General features: G+C 38.7%; 1 protein-coding gene across 1 annotated transcript in view; it reads right to left on the reverse strand.

Moving 5' to 3' along the window:
• Positions 1-4,574: 4,574 nt before the first annotated feature.
• The window catches only part of MROH9 (maestro heat like repeat family member 9), a 94,143-nt gene continuing 78,642 nt past the window's right edge, over positions 4,575-20,075 (reverse strand). Inside the window, exons 19-20 of the mRNA XM_062190198.1 lie at positions 5,495-5,557; positions 4,575-4,858 (exon numbers count right to left, since the gene is read on the reverse strand). Coding sequence (XP_062046182.1) covers positions 4,575-4,858; positions 5,495-5,557 — 347 coding nt within the window. The remainder of the gene's footprint in view (positions 4,859-5,494; positions 5,558-20,075) is intronic.

Below are 20,075 nucleotides of genomic sequence, written 5' to 3' on the forward strand. Positions count from 1 at the left end.
TGGTTAGGTCCACTTGGTTTTCATTAGCTCTGTTTTTTGGTTTTCTGTCTGGTTGATTTATCTATTGATGAAAGTGGGATGTTAAAGTCCCCCATTGCTATTGTATTGAAGGCTGTGTTTCCCTTTAGATCCATTAATAATTCTTTTAAATAGGCAGGCATCCTGTAATTGGGTGCACATATGTTTATTATAGTCACATCTTCCTGTTGAATTGATGGCGTAATCATTACATAGTGCCCTTCTCTGTTTCTTTTAATGGTTTTTGAGTTAAAGTCTATTTTGTCTGATATTAGGATGGCTACACCTACACTTTTTGGCTTGCCATTAGTTTGGGATATCTTTTTCCATCCTTTCACTTTCAGGTTTTTTTTTTTTTTTTGTGTGTGTGTGGTGAGATGTGTTTCTTGTAGGCAGAAAATAGATAGATCTTATCTTTTTAATCCATTCAGCCAGTCTGCATCTTTTAACTGGAGAGTTTAGGCCATTTACATTCAACATATCTATCCACTTAGTATCAGAAAATCTGGTGTTGTGTTTATTCACTTAATCATTCACCCATGAGTTAAATTGTGCACTAAACATTACAATGACCCTGTGGATGTACAGATGAGTTAACCAGACACAATTCATAACCTTATGGAGCTGATGCTTCAGCAATGGGATTACATTAGAGGAAACAATCTAAAATGCATATTTTCCTATTAACTTGCTTTATAATTTTTCTTCCTAAATATTGTGGTAAGTGCTCCATAGGTATATAAGGATCTGGGAGACTCCCAAGTGAATGTAACTTTCGATCTGAATTGTTAAGGTATGGTAGGAACTGACTGGCTCAGGGGGAAGCAAGGGTGTTTCAGACATACACAAAGCCTGAGTGTGGCCTTTATCATGTAGGATGCAGTGCGGAGTTGAGGTCAGTGTCTCTGGAGCAAGGGTTAGCAAGGCGATGTTCATCTCATCAGTTTCCACATGATTCAGGGCCAGAACCCACAGGCCCTCAACAGCCATGTTAACTGATTTTATCTCAACCCTACCAAAAATTGGGAAACCTGTAAGGTCTATGATAATTTTAACAAGTGGGAGTAACATACACATGTGATAAGGAGAAAGCTGCTGTTCATCACCACAACTGTTTCCTAAAGAAGATGGAATGTATTAGAGGGATGCCTTTCAGTCTTTAGAGAACATGGAGGATCTACATACCCAGTTTGGAGTTGCAATCTGGAGAGAGTTAAGGACCTTTCCAAATGAAGTGAAAACAACTTGGAGATCCTGAGGAAATGAAGCAAATTGGAGTGAAGGCAAGATGTGATTGAAGGAATTAAGAAAAGACAAAACCAGGAGATGAATGAGGTTACTCTTCAGGTTGGTAGTAAGGGAGAAATCCCTGGTAGTGAGGAGGTCTAAAGCATTTTGAAAAACAAATCAGATATAAATATCGTATCTTTTACAGTAATCTCTAAGTTGCGTAAGGTCCATTTTATAATTTTATGGCTGTATGACTGTTTGATGGGTATGGTTTGATTCATTTTACTTTATTTTAAAGAAATGCAATATTAAATTCCTTTTGCTGCTCTAACAAATTACTACAAATTTGGAACCTTAAAGCAGCACTAATTTGCTGTCTTATAGTTCTAGATGTCAAACAGCTAAAATGGGTTTCATTGGTCTGAAGTCAAAGTGTTGACAGGACGTGACTCTTTGTAGAAACTCTAGAAGAGAAGCCATTTCTTTGCCCTTTTTTAGTTCCAGAGTTGCATCCCTTGGCTCATGGTCCCAACCTCCATTGTTAAACATATCTTTCTTCTCTGAACTCCCACTTTACTCTTACAAAGACCCTTGTGATATTCTGGGCCCACCTGGATAACCCAGAATAATCTTCCTATCTCAAGATGCTTAATCATATCTGTAAGTTCTTTTTTCTATGAAAAGCAACATATTTGCATATTCTGGGCATCAGGAATTGATTGGAGATCTTTGCAGGAAGTCATTATTCAGCCTACCTCTTTAGGTATCCTGCTAATTCAGGAAATGGGTAAAGAAACTTGACCCAATTTTGTAAGGGAATCTCTGAGACATCTAAGTGACATAAAATAATATGGATTAACAACTTAAAATACACCATTGTTTCATAATTTTCATTACTAAGTAGAACTCCTACAGTTGTAAAAATTGTTATTGAAGCATTAGGGTGCTACATTCTATTAAGACTTCATTCTTTTGGGCAAGTATTCATTAAGAGTACACTGAGTATCAGGCACTGAGTCCCAGAGTACACAACCAGATGTGAGACATGACCATGCTTTCAAGAAACTTCAGTTTTGTGGGACAGAGGAGAGGAAATAAATAATTGTATATATAATAAAATATATAATATATATGATATATTATATTATAATATATAATCAAATATATAATAAAAGCAATGACAGGTGTAATCACAGGCTGTTAAGCAAAACATAGAAGCAATGTCCACCCAACCTGATCAAAGAGGGACTGCAAATGGCATTCCATCTATATCATTCAGGGTTCAGTTACAGAAACAGAATCATATTTTTTTTACATTGTGCAGTTGTGGGAGCAAGTTGGTCTCTGAATACTATTATCTTCACATTTCATGCTGGAGCTTAAAATCTACAGGGCAGGCAGTTGATAAGGAAGGTGTGTGATGTAAGGAGAGCAAGTACAATATAGAATCCACAAGCTCATGACTGTGTCTGTCCCTTACTGGTTCCAACACTGATGCTGGTGATGATGATGCAGGAAAAGCTGGTGTCCTTCATCCATGAAACTAATCTAAAAGCTGGAGGAGAATCTGAGGTAGGGTGGGATGGCTATCCCAACGCAGAAAGATGATCCAGCAGCAAAATGAAAATCTATGTGAAATACAGGTTGACACCTTAGAAAGGCATCACACTTGAATCAACAGAGGGAAAAAGGCTTTTGTCTAACTGCAAATTTACTCAAGTTGGAGTAGCTTATTCTCAGGTGGGATCCAGAGATAGGTAGATGTTAAGGTGGGAGGACTGAAAGACAAATAAGCATCCTTAAACAAGATCATTGACAAGGATTTATAATCCAGGACATTGTGTTTGCTTGCAGGAAAGCAGTGAGATATACTATGAAGTCTTTGTTTCAAAAAATTCAAGCCCAGTAGCATAGCATAATCTTCTCTTGTGTCTCAGCTTGAGTATGTTTCCCTTTCCCTTTCCCCTTTATTCCTCCCAAGGCAGTATATAAATGACCACAGTCTGTGTCACTAAATTGTCACCACGCTGAGAACAGGAACCTTGTCTATATCATCCAAAAGTTCTCCACTGTTTTGCACAGTGCCTGGCACTTTGAAGATGCTCAATAGACGCTTATAATCTGAATCAAGTTCCAAGAGCTTCTCATCAAGCAATTACCTTATACAATCAATCCTCCATGTTCTTGGCTCCCACATTCATAGCTTAAGCCAATCACAGATTGAAAATACTTGAAAAAAGAATCGCGTATGCATTGAGCAAGTACAAACTTATTTTCTTGTTCCTTAAACAACATAATTTAGCAATTATCTACATAGCATTTACTTGTATTAAGTAGCATATGTAATCTGGATATTATTTAAAATCTGAGAAGGATTGACATTATGGCACAGAGGGTTATGCTGCAATACTATCATCTCATATGGATGCTGGTTTGAGTCCTGGTTGCTCTACTTCTGATCTGGCTCCATGTTAATGAGCCTGGGAGAGCAGAGATGGCCCAGCTACTTGGGCCCCTGTCGCCTACATTGGAGACTTGGATGGAGTTCCAAGCTCCTGCCTTCAGCCTGGTGTGCTACCAGTTGTTGCAGCCATCTGGGGAGTGAGCCAGCTAATGGAAGATTTCTGTCTTACTCTGTCTCTCCCTCCATGTCACTCTGCCTTTCAAATAAATAAATAAATCTTTAAAAAATAATACTTTATGGGAAGAAGAATGGGCATTTAGTTTAGAGGTTAAGATGCCTGTCTACCCCTTTGGACCACTTTGGTTTGATTTCTGGCTCTGGCTCCTGACTCCAGCTTCTCACCAATGGAGACCTTGGAAGCAGGAGCCATGGCTCAGGTAATTGGGTTCCTATCACCCACCACTTCTAGATTCCGTTGCTGTTTTCTGGTTCTGCTCCACCACCACCCCAATCCATTATGCTGCAGACATTTGGGGAGTGAAGCAGAGGATGGGAGCTTGCTGCCTCTCCCTCTCAAATAAATAAATATAATTTCAAAAATCAAGTATATTGAAAACTATATTGGATATGTGCAAATACTGTGTCATTTTACATAAAGAACTTGAGTTCCTGCATGTTTTGGTATCCTTGGGGGTGCTGGGACCAATCCCCTTTGGACATTGAGAGATTATTTTTTTCCCATTGCCTTAGTGGGTTTGATGCAATAGTACTTCTGTTCACTGTCAATAAAAGGGAGACACCAGATTTTTCAGATTTCTATATTTGAATAGAGAATTAAGAAGGGACAGAAGATTCTTGCATCCTTCAGGAAAGCATCTACAAATAGGCTAAAGCAATCAAGAAGGAAAGAAAAGTCATGCTCCTAAATTTTGTTGAATTCTTTGGAAATCATGCCTTCTTCAGTCTCTTCTGCACAGCCTTCCTTGCCATTTTTCATATCTGTAGGGCTGTCTTCTTCATCTTTGGGCCAATTATAATAATAAAGAGGCTTCAATTTTTTTACATAGATGAACTTAATCACTCTTCTAAAGCTTTGTCTAATAGTTGAAGAGGTCATTCCATGGGCAATTTCCTTAAAAATGCTACGAGTTTTTTCTGCCAACTCCCTGATCACAGGGTCTTCATCCCGAAGCACTCGTTCAATAACTGTAATCACAGAAAAACCTTTAGTTCAAGGCATCTTCTTCTCATAGTTTTAAGCAATTATAATGCTGAGTTGAATCTAATCTTCTTCCTATCTACCGCTTTCTCACACATGTGAGGTGATGTTAATAGGAGTGGCTATCCATATATATATAGGTAGGAGATGTATGGAAATCTCCAGTTCAATAGTTCTGCTATTCTTTTAAAAATGAGGTTTATTTTTAAAAAAAGAAATACTGCAGGCCACTCTCTATTTTCTAACTCACTTATTTGTAATTGTGACCATGAGCAGGTTGTAGAGGCTAAGAGAGAGACATGCCCATGGCCCAAGGAGAAACTGGACCAATGGTTGTTGGATGAATGATTGAATGAATCCTCAACTTTTTGTGGTTTCCAAGGTCTCCAGGATAATATTCAGATTTCAATAAAAAGAGAAAATAGAGACTGAAGCAGGGAGGGAAAGTAAAAATGATAGAAAGAGGAAAAAAAAAAAGAAGCCCTTTAATGCAGTCTTTTCATTGATTTCCCTTATATTCACCCACCATTAACACCCTCCATCCATCCTGGCACTCCAGAATCACAAATGGTGAATATATTTGTACCTTTGCATAAAGACTTCAGGATAACCTCTGCACTTACCCTCAAACATGACTTCAATTTCATCTCTGAGCAGCAAATGGCCACCCAATGTTGCCAAATATCCTATACGGAAAGTAAAGTTATACCAAAGTACACTATGAAAATGCATTCTCTAATACATTTTCCTTGCTTTGTTCAAAGCAAGATAACAAACTTTGGTTTGTCTGTGAGTCATCTTTCAATGCTTTCAAATAATTGCTATTCAAGACAACTGTTTGCTGAGATATATGTATGTACATGATTGTATACAAACCAAATTGCACAGCACAGTGAGTGACCACAAAGTGAACACATCCTAGGATCCATCTAAACCATTCAACAAAATATTACTAACATCCCACAAACTTCCATAGGTTTGCTCCAATCTCTCCCTGCACCTTTCATATACACTATTTTGTGTCTGCCTTCTTTTTGTGAGGGCTCTCCACTTTCTTTCATGAAGTAATAATTTGTTTGCTTTGCAGTGTGGCAGAGATTGGCAAATTTTTCGAGAAATATAACCACATAAATTGACTCATTTACTTACTTTTATCTATGACTTCTTTTACCCTAGGAAAGTTTGCTCAACTCTGCTATGTGATATTCCATTTTATAAAAGCAACATTTTTAAATCCATTGGCAGATAATGGACATTTGCATTGTTTCCAGTTTGGGTTTACTATGGATTGAAATTTTGTCTCCACAACTTACACAGTTTAGTCTCCAAAATATTCTGTTAATGGTACTTGATCTTATGAGAATGTAAATTTATTCTAACTATGGTATTTGGAGCTGGCCCTTTGGGAAGAAATTATATTGCATTAAGATGTGATCCTGGAGCCCCCTTGTTTGAATCCTATTAATGTTATTATTTTTATATAAGGTTTTTATAAGGTAGACAAATTTCATGTATTTAATATATATAGATATAGGGGCTAGTATTGCTCCCCAACTTAGTCTCCATCCCACCCATGCTCCCACATTTCCGCTTTCTTCCTCTATATTCCTTCTCCTATTTTTTACAACAATCTCAATTCAGCTTACTTTAAACTCATAAGATTAATCCTACACTAAGTAAAGAGTACGATGAAAAAAAAATTGTTCCTCAGCAGTAGAGACAAGGGTTGTAAACAATCATCAAATCTCAGAATGTCAATTTCACTCATATACATTACATTTTTGGAACTCTATTAGTTACCAGAGGAAAAAAAAACAGGAAAAAGGGGAAAAATATATGGTATTTGTCCTTTTTGAACTGGCTTCTTTCATTAAGTATAATGATATCCAGCTGCATCAATCTTGATACAAAAGACAGGATTTTATTCTTTGTTATAGCTGAGTAATATTCCATAGTATGTATGTACCATAATTTCTTTATCCAGTCATCAGTTTATGGATATCTGAGTTGATTCCATATCTTAGCTACTCTGAATTGAGCTGCAATGAACATGGGGGTACAGATAACTCTTTCATTTGCTGATTTCTTTTGGTCTGGGTAAATTCCCAGAGTGGAATTGCTGGGTCATATAGCATGTTTATTTTCATCTTTCTAAGGTATTTCCATAATGTCTTCCACAATGGCTGTACTTATTTACAGCCCTACCAACAGTGGATTAAGGCATCTTTTCCCCCACATCCTCACCAGCATTTTTTGTTGATTTCTGTGTGAGAGCCAATCCCACTTGAGTGAGGTGAAACCTCATTGTGGTTTTGATTTGTTTTCCCTGATGGCTAGTGATCCCATGCATTTTTTCATGTTAGCCATGTGAATTTCCTCTTTTGAAAAATGCCTGTTCAAGTCCTTTGCCCATTTTTAACTGGATTGTTTGTTTTGCTGTTGTTGAGTTTCTCGAGCTCTTTATAGATTCTGGATATTAATCCTTTATCATTTGCATAGTTTACAAATATTTTCTCTTAATTTTGCTGAGTGTTTCCTTTGCAGTGCAAAAGCTTCTCAGCTTGATTTAATCCCATTTGTCTATTTTTATTTTGATTGGTTGTGCTTCTGGCCTCTTTTCCAAGAAGTCTTTGCCTATGTTAATGTCTCGCACAGATTAAAAGACAAAGATATGTTTGCTTCCTGTTCCTTGCTGTGTGATTTCCTGTATCACCTCAGGACTCTGCCAGCACCAAGGAGATCAGCACAGGCCAAACAGATGGGACTGCCCAATCTTAGACTGTGAGCCTCCAGAGCTGTGAGCCAAAACAAACCTTTATTTCATAAAGTTAACCTGCCTACGGTATTTTGTCACAGAGAGGTTTTGTTACAGAGAGGTTTTCTATCCCCTAGTTCACTCCCCAAATGGCCACAAAGCCAGGAGCCAGGAGTTTCCTCTAGATCTCCCATGTGGGTGCAGGGGCCCAAGCATTTGGGCAATCCTCTGCTGCTTTCCCAGGCCATAAGCAGAGAACTGAATCAGAAGAGGAGCAGCCAGGAGATGAACCAGGGCCCATTTGGGGTGCTGACACCAGCCCCTCTTTAATTTCTCACTTGTGGTTAACTTCATCCACTGAGTTCTGCAATCCATCTCATTATTTAATATTTTGAATATATCAATCATATCTGTATTAAAATTCACGTCTAACTACTTCAATAACTACATACCCTGTATTCCTTTTTTGTTGTTTACTTTTGTCTTGTAATAAAAATTTTTCTATATATCTGATTATTTATGGTTAAGTGTAAGACATTGTGAATAAAATTTGAGTCTATGAACAGTAAAATTTTCTCTCAGAAGGGATGTATTTTTTGATTAAGGATATATTTCTCCTCAATCCAACCAGGGATAAGACATTCAAGGCTTCAGTCACTAGGGGGGCTCCAGCCAGTGCAAGGACTTTGGTCCTGTGTGAGGGCTGTTCCATTTCCACTTCAATCTTGCTCTAAGGGTGGGACCATCAGAGATAGCAGCTAAAAGCCTGAGTGTTTACCAGAGCTCCTCTTCACTGTTGAGTCCACTCAGATATGCTCCTCCAGGTCAGTGAGAGAGCTAAAATCTCTTACAGCTTTTGAGTCTCTTAAATGATATTTTTTAAATTTAAAATTGGTAAAACCTGAGGCCAGTGTTGTAGCATAGATGGTAAAGCTGCTGTCTGAAACACAGGCAACTCATATAGGCGCTGGTTTGAATCCTAGCCATTTCACTTCTCTTCTGGCTCCCTGATAATCTGTCTAGGAAAGTAGCAGAAGATGGCCCTAGTCTCTGCACCCACTTGGGAGACCCAGATGAAGCTCCTGGCTCTTGATTTCAGTCTGGTCTTGTCCCAGCCATTCAGCCATATGAGGAGTGGGACAGTGGATGGAAGATCTCTCTACTTCTCTCTGGCTCTGTAATTCTGCCTTTCATATAAATAAAAAAAAAAGCTTGAAAATATTTTAGAAAAATAAAGCAAAATAGGTAAAACCTAAAAAAGGAAAATAATGCCCAAATATCAGGTTTGTTTCTTCTGGCTTCTTTAATCTTTTCTGAATCACTGCCTTACCAAGAACCCTCTAATGTCTTCAGAGAAGTTTTATTTATTTATTTATTTGAAAGGCAGAGTTACAGAGAGGCAGAGGCAGAGGCAGAGAGAGAGAGAGAGAGAGAGAGAGAGAGAGAGAGAGGGGTCTTCCATCCACTGGTTCACTCCCCAGGTGGCTTCAACAGTCAGAACTCTACTGATCCCAAGACAGGAGCCAGGAGCTTCTTCCAGGTCTCCCGCGTAGGTGCAGGCCCAAGCACTTGGGCCATCTTCTACTGCTTTCCCAGGCCGTAGCAGAGAGTTGAATTGGAAATACAGTAGCCGGGACTCAAACCAGTGCCCATTAGGGATGCCAGCACTGCAGGCAGCAGCTTTTCCTGCTACGCCACAGTGCCACCTCCAAGAGAAGGTTTTAAAAATAGTTTCTCCCACTTTTCCAGTTGTTTTTACCAGAAGGCAGGCATAAGACAAATTTGCCAACCATAGTGAGAAGCAGAAATCAAAATGATTTTAAATATAGGGACTGGACGAACAAAATACTGTAAAGAATTGATGCCTCCTATATGCCAAACACTCTCCAAAACACTTTACTTCAGTGACTCTCCACATCTATTTGTGGAACTGCTTGCTTTATTCTCATTTTACAGTGATAGAACCAAAGCAAATAGAGATTAAGTGCCTTGGTTAAGGTCACACAGCTACTGGGCACTCATTTTGAAATTTTAATATAAGTTTATTTGACTCATTTTTACTTGTGTAAAAAAAAGAAATTGATCAACTTTTTATTGTGTATATTTAAGGTATACAATATAATCTTTTTGTATACATATTAGAAGGAATAAATAAACATATCCATCATCTTACACCATTACCTTCTGTATGTGTGATAATAGCACCTGAAATCTACTCTTACAGCAAATTTCCAGTATAAAGTATAATACTAATTTTGGTTCTCATGCCACACCTTAGATCTCTAGACTAATTTATCTTACATAACAGCAACTTTGTACCTTTTGATCTGTATATTCTTATTTCTCCCACTCCTGGTAACCACTGTTCTATCTTAATTTTTTACATAAAATTTCTAAATAAAAATTTTCTTTTCAAGAAAACCACTGTTGTGCCTTTCTTTGATTTTTCTTTTAAAGAGTCCAGATATAATTGAGATCATGGAGTATTTTTCGTTCTGTATCTGGATTGTTTCAACTTTAATGGTTTTTTTCCCAAGATTTATTTTATTTATTTGAAAGGCAGAGTGACACAAAGAGATGGACAGACAGAGGGAGAGAGATCTTCCACCCGTAGGTTCACTCCCCAAATGGTCACAATGTTCAGAGCTGGGCCAAGTGGCAGCCAGAAGCCAGGAACTCAATTCGAGTCTCCCATGTCGGTGGTGGCTGTTGCTTTCCTAAGTGATTGAGCAGAGAGCTGGATCAAAAGAGGAGCAGGTAGGACTCAAACCAGTGCCCAAATATGAGATGCTGACATCATATAGGGTGGCTTAACCTGCTGTGCCACAATGCCACAATGCTGGTTACAATATAATGTTTTCTAGGCTCCACTATATTGTCAACAATGGCAGTATCTCTTTCACTTGTCCATCTGTTAACCAATATTTTATAATGTCTCTTTCAGTCAAAATAGTGACTGCAAGGAGTGTGTGTGTGGTCTAGTGGTTAAGACAGCTGTATCCCACAGAATACCTGGGTTCTATACTCAGCTGCACTCTCAACTCCAACTTCCTGCCAATGAACACCCGGGGCATAGCAGGTGATGACTCAAGTAATTCAGTTCTGGCCACCCACATGGGAGATCTGGGGTGAGTTCCTGGCTCCTGACTTTAGCCATGCCTAGTGCTGCCCATTGCATGCATATGGATTAGTGAGCGAGAGCACCTCTTTCTCTCTCTTTTTCTGCTTAATAATTGTAATCAAGGTCCTTACATGCAAGCTCTCAAATTTTAATTATTGACAATTGTCACACACTGCTGGCTGTCAATCCAATATCCTTGTCCCTTCTTGTCCATTAAAATAAACATATTTCCTGACATCTCTTGAACTGATAGCTTTGGTCTTTGGGACTATAAATTAAGACACTGATTGGGACTTTGAAGAAAGTTTTGCAAAATTGGGCTGACCCAGTTGAAAACCCATCTATTTCCCTTTACATTTTGCTTTTTTCCTTGGTGTGATGTTGTTGAACACTGTAGGCAATCAGAAAACACAAGAGCCACATGTCTGGGGCAGTAGTATACAGTGAATAGTGAATAATGAATTACTACATATACACGTTATTCTTTTTTTACCTGAGAGACAATATCTGAGGATAAATTCCTTGAGAGGAGATACTGAATCAGAAAAATATGCATTTCACGTTTTAATTGATATTAACTTATTGTGCTTTTTTTTTTTTTTAACAAGCAGAGTTAGACAGTGAGACAGAGAGAAAGGTCTTCCTTTTTCCATTGGTTCACCTCCCAAGTGGCTGCTACGGCCAGAAGCCAGGAGCCAGGTGCTTCCTCCTGGTCTCCCATGCGGGTGGAGGACCCAAGCACCTGGGCCATCCTCCACTGCACTCCCGGGCCACAGCAGAGAGCTGGACTGGAAGAGGAGCAACCAGGACAGAATCCGGCCCCCCAAGTGGGACTAGAACCCGGGGTGCTGGTGTCACAGGCAGAGGATTAGCCTAGTGAGCCGTGGCGCCAGCCACCTTATTGTGCTTCTTAGAGAAACTAACAAATCACTCTCTCACCAGAAATGTAAGTGATTCTTTACCTCCTACAACCTGGCCAAAATTGCACAGTGTAAAACTTCTGATCTTTGTTACCTTCATTGGCAGAAGATTTCATTGTCATCCTGCATCACCTCCTAGATGAAGTTGTAGAAATTTCATGTTTAGGAGTCAAATGATCTTTTTTCATATTCTTTGCTCATTTTTCTACAGGGTTGTTCATCTTCTTTAAATTTTATTCTATTTTAAAAATTTTTAAAGGATTATTTATTCATTTATTCGAAAGGCAGAGTTACTGAGAGGCAGAAGCAGAGGCAGTCTTCCATCCACTGGTTCACTCCCCAGATGGCCACAATGACTGGAGTTGCGCTGATCTGAAGCCAGGAGCAAGGAGCTTCTTCTGGGTCTCCCATGTGGGTGGAGGGGTCCAAGGACTTATGTCATCTTTTACTGCTTTCCCAGGCTATAGCAGAGAGCTGGACTGGAAGTGGAGCAGCCAGGACTTGAAGGAGCACCTGTATGGGATGCTGACAGTGCAAGTGGTGGCTTTACCCACTAAGCCACAGTGCTACCCCTCTATTTAAAATTAAAAATTTTTTTTCAAGGTCAGAATTACACAGAAAGGGAAAAGGCAGAGAAAGAGAGATCTTCCATCTGCTGGTTTGTTCCCCAAGTGGCCACAATAGCCAGGGTTGAGCCAGGCAGGACCCAGGAGTCAGGAGCTTCATCTGTGTCTTCCACACAGTTGGCATTTGCCCAAACACATCTTCCACTGCCTTTCCCAGGCCATTAGCAGGGAGCTGGATCCCAAGTAGAGCAGTCAAGACTCCAGCTGATGCCCACATGGGATGCTCGTGTCACAGGCAGTGACTTTATCCACTTCACCACAGTGCTGGTCCCTAAAAACATTTTTATTAACACACAATGCTTATAGACTTTTGAATGCATAAGGATTCTTCAGACAGTGAGAAATTACCCTTTCTCTCTGATAAGCTTAAATATTTTATCTCAGCTTGGCTTTTGTTTTTATCTATCATAGTTTTGTTTTACAAAAATGTTTCATTCATGCTTAGTCACCAATCTTTTCATTATGGCACCTGGACTTGACTTCTACTTAAAAAGATCTTCCCTTCTCCATGATTGTGGAGATAATTTTCCATGTTATTATTTTTTCTTTTTTTACTTTTTTTATTAAACTTTTATTTAATGAATATAAATTTCCAAATACAGCTTATGGGTTACAATGGCTTCCCCCTCCCAAAATTTCCCTCCCACCCACAACCCTCCCCTTTCCCGCTCCCTCTCCCCTTCCAATCACATCATGATTCATTTTCAATTCTCTTTATATGCAGAAGATCAGTTTAGTATATATTAGGTAACGATTTCAACAGTTTGCCCCCATATAGCAACACAAAGTGAAAAAAAATACTGTTGGAGTACTAGTTATAGCATTAAATAAGAGTGTATAGCACATTAAAGACAGAGATCCCACATAATATTTTTTTTAAAAAAAATTAATTTTCTGGCCAGCGCCGCGGCTCACTAGGCTAATCCTCCGCCTTGCAGCGCCGGCACACCTGGTTCTAGTCCCGGTCGGGGTGCTGGATTCTGTCTCGGTTGCCCCTCTTCCAGGCCAGCTCTCTGCTGTGGCCAGGGAGTGCAGTGGAGGATGGCCCAAGTGCTTGGGCCCTGCACCCCATGGGAGACCAGGAGAAGCACCTGGCTCCTGGCTTCGGATCAGCGCGGTGCGCCGGCCGCAGCGCGCCTACCGCGGTGGCCATTGGAGGGTGAACCAATGGCAACAGGAAGACCTTTCTCTCTGTCTCTCTCTCTCTCTCTCTCACTGTCCACTCAGCCTGTCAAAAAAAAAAATTAATTTTCTATGCCATTTCCAATTTAACACCAGGGTTTTTTTTTTTTTTCATTTCCAATTATCTTTATATACAGAAGATCGATTCAGTATATAATTAGTAAAGATCTCATCAGTTTGTACCCACGCAGAAACACAAAGTGTAAAAATACTGTTTCAGTACTAGTTATAGCATCACTGCACTTTAGACAACACATTAAGGACAGATCCCACATGGGATGTAAGTATACAGTGACTTCTGTTGCTGACTTAACAATTTGACACTCCTGTTCATGGTGTCAGTAATCTCCCTAGGCTCTAGTCATGAGTTGCCAGGGCTATGGAAGCCTTTAGAGTTCGCTGACTTTGATCTTATTCCGATAGGGTCATATGAAACCCAGTCATTTGCAACAAGATGGAGGAATCTGGAAAACATCATGCTGAGTGAATTAAGCCAGTCCCAAAGAGACAAATATCATTTGTTTTCCCTGATCGGCGACAACTGAGCACCAAAGGGGAAACCTGTTGAAGTGAAATGGACACTATAAGAAACAATGACCTGATCAGCTCTTGTCCTGACTCTAGATGTACAATGTAATACTTTATCCTTTTTAGTATTTGTTGTTGTTGTTGTTGTTCTAGTACTAGTGGTTGAACTCTGTAATTAACACACAATTATTCTTAGGCGTTTAAATTTTAACTGAAAAGTGATCCCTGTTAAATTTAAGAGTGGAAAAAGAGAGGGAGGAGATGTACAATTTGGGACATGCACAATCAGACTTGCCCCAAATGATGGAGTTAGAAATGTACCAGGGGATTCCAATACAATCCCATCAAGGTGGCATGTACCAATGCCATCTCACTAGTCTAATTGATCAATTTCAGTTCACATTCGATGGCTTGGATAGGTCTAAGAAACAAAGGGATCACACAAACAAGACTACTGTCTGCTAATACTAACTGATAGAATCAAAAAGGGAGAGAAAGATCCAACATGGGAAGTTGGATACACAGCAGACCCATGTTATTTTATTTATTATTATAGTTTTATTTTCAGTATTTTAACCTTTCAGCACTTGGAATTTATTTAGTGTAAGAAGAAATTTTAAACAGTTTTTTAAAATCTCAGATAACTCACTAGGTGTCCCCATATCATTCAAGGAATAATCCATATTTGTGTCACTGTCAGTTAAAGAGTGATTCATAGGGCTGGCGCTTTGGTGTATCAGGTAAAGCTGCCGCCTGCTATGCCAGTATCCCATATGGGTGCCAATTTGTGTCCCAGGTGTTCCACTTCTGATCCAGCTCTCTGCTGTGGCCTGGGAAAGCAGCAGAGGATGGTCCGAGTCCTTGGGGCCCTGCACCCACATGGGAGAACCTGAAGAATCTCCTGGCTATGTGCTTGGATCAGCACAGTTCCAGCCATCGCGTCCATCTGGAGAATGAATTAGAGGATGGAAGACCTCTCTCTTTCTCCCTCTCTTTCTACCTCTGCCTCTCTTTAACTCAACCTTTATTAAATAAATAAATCTTTTAAAAAAGAAGATAGTGATTCACTTTCTAAAATACTGCACACTTTGGGGATTATTTCTGGATACTATTCTTTGATTATTCTGTTATCTTTATTCATTCCACATGATTTTAATTACTGTAGTTATAATAATGTCTGATAGGACTAGACCTCCTTATTTATTTGTTTGGTTATTAGTTCCAGTATTCTTTTTTAAGAAGCCTCTTATTTAATAAATGCAAATTTCATAAGTACAATTTTACGAATATAGTGGTTCATCCCCCCAATCACCCCCTCCTTCCCCCACTTCCATCCCACATCCTCTTCCCTCTCCTATCCCACTCTTCATTAAGATTCATTCTTAATTAACTTTATATACAGAAGACCAACTATATACTAAGTAAAGATTTCAACAATTTGCATCCATACCCACACATAAAATATAAAGAAATGTTTGAGAAGAAGATTTACAGTTAATTCTCATAGTACAACTCATTAAGGGCAGAGGTCCTGCATGGGTAGTAAGTGCACAGTGACTTCTGTTGTTAATTTAACAATTAACACTTTATGTATGACGTCAGTGATCATCCAATGTTCTTAACATGAGTTGCCAAGGCTAAAGAAGCCTTTTGAGTTCATGATCTCAATCAGTTTTTAGACAGGGCCAACAGCAAAGTAGAAGTTCTCCTCTCTCTTTGGAGAAAAGTAGATCCTCCTTTGATGGTCCCTTCTTTTCCCTTAGATCTCACTCACAGAGATTCTTCACATAAGACCATTTTTTTTTGCCATAGTATCCTGGCTTTCCATGCCTGAAATGCTCTCATGGGCTTTTCAGCTAGACCCAAATGACTTAAGGCATGATTCTGAGTTCAGAGTGCTGTTTAGGGCATTTCTCATTCAATGGGTCTGCTGTGTGGTTCCCATGTTGGAACATTGAGAAGGAGAGAGATAGGGAGGTCTTCCATCTGCTGGTTCACTCTCCAAATGGCCACAATGGCTGGAGCTGTGCCGATCCAAAGTCAGGAGCCGGAGCTTCTTCTGGGTCTCCCACACAGGTGCAAGGGCCCAAGTATTTGGGCCATCTTCCACTGCTTTCCCAGGTCTTAGCAGAGAGTTCGATCAGAAGTGGAGCAGCTGGGACTTGAACTGGCACCCATATGGGATGCTGGCACTGCAGGCAGTGGCTTTACCCGGTACCCAGGCTCCTCTTCCATTTGTTAATGTGATGTATTGATTGATTTGCAGATGTTGAACCTTCTCTACATACCAGGAATAAATCCCACTTGGTCCGGGTTAATGATCTTTCTGATGTGTTGTTGGATTTGATTGGCTAGAATTTTGTTGAGGATTTTTGCATCTATATTCATTAGGGAAATTGGTCCATAGTTTTCTTTCTCTGTTGTGTCTTTTCTGGGTTTAGGAATTAAGATGATGCTGGCTTCATAGAATAATTTGGGAGGATTTCCTCCCTTACAATTGTTTTGAATAATTTGAAAAGAATTGGAGTTAGTTCTTCTTTAAATGTCTGGTAGAATTCAACAGTGAAGCCTTCTGGTCCTTGGCTTTCCTTTGTTGGGAGGGTCTTTATTACTGATTCAATTTCCGTCTTAGTTATGGGTCTGTTTAGGTTTTCTATGTATTTATGAATCAATTTACGTAGGTCATATGTGTCTTGCCATTTCTTCTAAGTTTCCCCGTTTGTTGGTATACAGCTCTTTGTAGTAATTTCTGATGACTGTTTTTATTTCTGTGGTGTCTGTTGTCACATTTCCTTTTTCATTTTTAATTTTATTGATTTGGGTCTTATCTCTCCTTTTTTTGTTTAGTTAGTCCAATGGTGTGTCAATTTTGTTTATTTGTTCAAAAAAGCACCTCTTCATTTTGCTTATCTTTTGTATTGCTTTCTTGGTTTCAATTTTGTTGATTTCTTCCTAATTTTAATTATTTCTTTGCTTCTATTTGTTTTGAGTTTAGTTTGCCATTGTTTTTCTAGATCCTTGAGGTGCATACAAAGTTAATTTATTTGGTTTCTTTCAAATTTCTTAGTGTAAGCATCAAATTTATAACTCTTCTCTTAACATTACGTTTGTTGTATCCCATGAATTTTGATATGTTGTATTGCTGTCTTCATTTGTTTCCAGAGCTTTTTTTCATTTCTCTCTGGTTTATTCTGTGACTCACTGTTCATTCAAGAGCATCTTGTTCAGTTTCCATGTGTTTCTTTATGTTCTGGAGATTTCTGAATTCCTGATTTCCAGCTTCATTTCATTGTGGTCTAAGAAGATGTTTGGTATTATTTCAATTTTTTTTTAAATTTGCTGAGACTTGCTTTATGGTCTAGCATGTAGTCAATCTTAGAGAAAGCTTTATGCACTGGTGAGAAAAATGTGTATTCTGTGGCTATAGGTTGGAAGGCTCTGTAGATATCTGCTAGGTTTATTTCGTTTATGTGCTGATTAATTTTGTTGTTTCCTTGTTGATTTTCTGTTTGGTTGATCTGTCCATTGCTGAAAGTGGGGTATTCTAGCAAGCTAACTTTTCTACACTCATTTTAGAATCAAAATTCCAATTTTGTAAAAGGAAAAATATTAAAATTTTAACAGCATCTCATTTCTTGTGTAAGTTCATTTAGGAAAGAATTGACATATTTAAATTTGATTCTTTATCTCCCAAAATAGAGTTTATACCTTTTTATTTATTCAAGTTTCCTTTGTGTCCTTCAGTATTTTTGTAATTTTTATAGAAATATTGCATGCATTTTAAGGTCTACTGATTTGCTCTCTCTGTATGTCCTTCCTTGTTTCTCTCCTTTCTTCCCTCCTCTGTCCCATCTCCCCTCAGTTTTCCTTCCTTTCCTCACTGCCACCCTCATTATCTTTCCTTCTTTATTTTTCCCTACTGTAAATAAGATCTTTTCTTTTTTTTAAACTTTTATTTAATAAATTTAAATTTCCAAAGTACAGTTTATGGATTACAATGGCTTTTTCCCCCATAACTTCCCTCCCACCCGCACCCCTCCCATCTCCCACTCCCTCTCCCATTCCCTTCACATCAAGATTCATTTTCAATTATCTTTATATACAGAAGATCAATTTAGTATAAATTAAGTAAAGATTTCAACAGCTTGCACCCACACCGAAACACAAAGTGTAAAATACTGTTTGAGTACTAGTTATAGCATTAATTCACAAGGCAGAGTTACAGAGAGAAAGAAGAAAGAAAGAGATCTTCCATCTGTTGGTTCACTCCCTAAATGACTGCAATGGTCAGGGCTGAGCCAGGCAAACCAGGAGTCAGGAGTTTCATCCAGGTATCCTATATAGGTATAGGAATCAAAGCACTTGGACTATCTTCTGCTGCTTTCTTCTGTGCATTAGCAGGGAACTGGATTAGAAGTGGAGCAACTGAGACTAGTACTGGTGCCCATATGGAATGCTGGCATTGCAGGCAATGATTGTACTGCTGTGCCACAATGACAATCTATATAATAAAGCTTTATTTTTGCTGGTTATAGTTTTGTCAAATGTAACTCTCAAGTCACAACTCATCAGCTTTTTTCTTGATGCTATTCTATATTTTAGAGTTGAATACTAAAGCAAAGTCTAATTCCTGACTTTTATTTAACTGATAGGTGACTTATTTTCCTAAATATTCGAAGAATTGTTTAATTCTAAAGTTCCATAACTTTATCAAGAAATGTGTTATATACTCCATAAACTATTTCTTGAAATATGTTATACCATCTAAGTATGTTTAATGAACTTTTTATTTCTTAAATGAATTTTTCCTTTTGTAATTAATTTCTCTTCTTTAGGGATATAATTTAAATCTATTTCCTTTTTCACTCATCTTTTATATCATTGCTCTCACATTTTTAGCACTATTCCTTGCTGGTTTACATTTCACTTTGCATGCATTCCTCAGCTCTATATTCTTTATCCCTTAAAGGGTTTCCTTGTTACCTTAACTACTCTTATCTCTACATCTTCCAAGAACAGAATAAGGGGCACCAAGGCTCCAAGCACAACACCTATTTTCACTTTTGCTGATTACAATGTAGTTTTCCTTTTCTGTGATGGTTTTGTAGCTTTTCTTCCATTTTTCTTCTAACTTTGAAATGCTAATTTTTTAATGTTCTCCCAATGTAGAATTATAGGCAATGCTATTTCCTGTATAATAGTGCTGTGGCATTGTGGGTAAAGCTGCTGCCTGTGGTGCCATCATCTCATATAGGTGTCAGTTTTGAGTCCTAGCTGCTCCACTTCCAATCCAGCTCCCTGCTGATGTGCCTGGGAAATCAGCAGAAGATGGGCCAACTCTCTGGTCTTCTGCACCCAAGGAAAACCTAGAGGAAGCTCCTGGCTTCGGATTGGCCCAGGTCCAGCAGTTGGAGCCCTTTAGAGAGTGAACCAGTGGATGGGAGAGCTCTCTGTCTCTCCCTCTCTCTCTGTAACTCTGCCTTTCAAATAAATAGCCATAAAATTGCTTATGTTCGGATCTTGAAAATGTTACAGGGAGAAATTTAGTTATGGAAAGTGATAGGGTAGAATTCAGGATAGTAGGAATGTTTTTCTGGTTCGAAATAAAGTTCTTATGACACAGGGTTTTTCTTGGATGTGTGGGCATATGTTTCTTTACTTGGATTAACATAGAAAAAGAGCTCTGATGCCAATCATAATTCAATTTGTCACCTCTTCTGACTGATTCACTCCCTGCAAGTATTTCCTCATTCTTTCTCCCCCTGTTATCCCATGGTGTCAGACAGGGAAGGAAAGATTCCACTACCAAGTTTCGAGTTCCAAAATAAGACATTATTTATTGTAATCTTCCCAGTGAACATCTAGTGGGAACAAACTACTTGGTCAGTTTGTGCAAGATCAAAAAGTTTTGTTGTCTTCCCTCAGTGTCTTTTTGGACTTAACCCACCCCAGTTTTTATTTGACAAAACTTTATTGTATTTGGTAACTCTTTCTCATTTGTTGTAGTTTATGATTATAGATGTCCACATTTCATTGAAGATGCTGTTTGAATGTATTTTTAGACTACAGTTA

The sequence above is a fragment of the Lepus europaeus genome, chromosome 5 (genome assembly GCF_033115175.1).
Source record: "Lepus europaeus isolate LE1 chromosome 5, mLepTim1.pri, whole genome shotgun sequence".
Taxonomy (NCBI): Eukaryota; Metazoa; Chordata; class Mammalia; order Lagomorpha; family Leporidae; genus Lepus; species Lepus europaeus.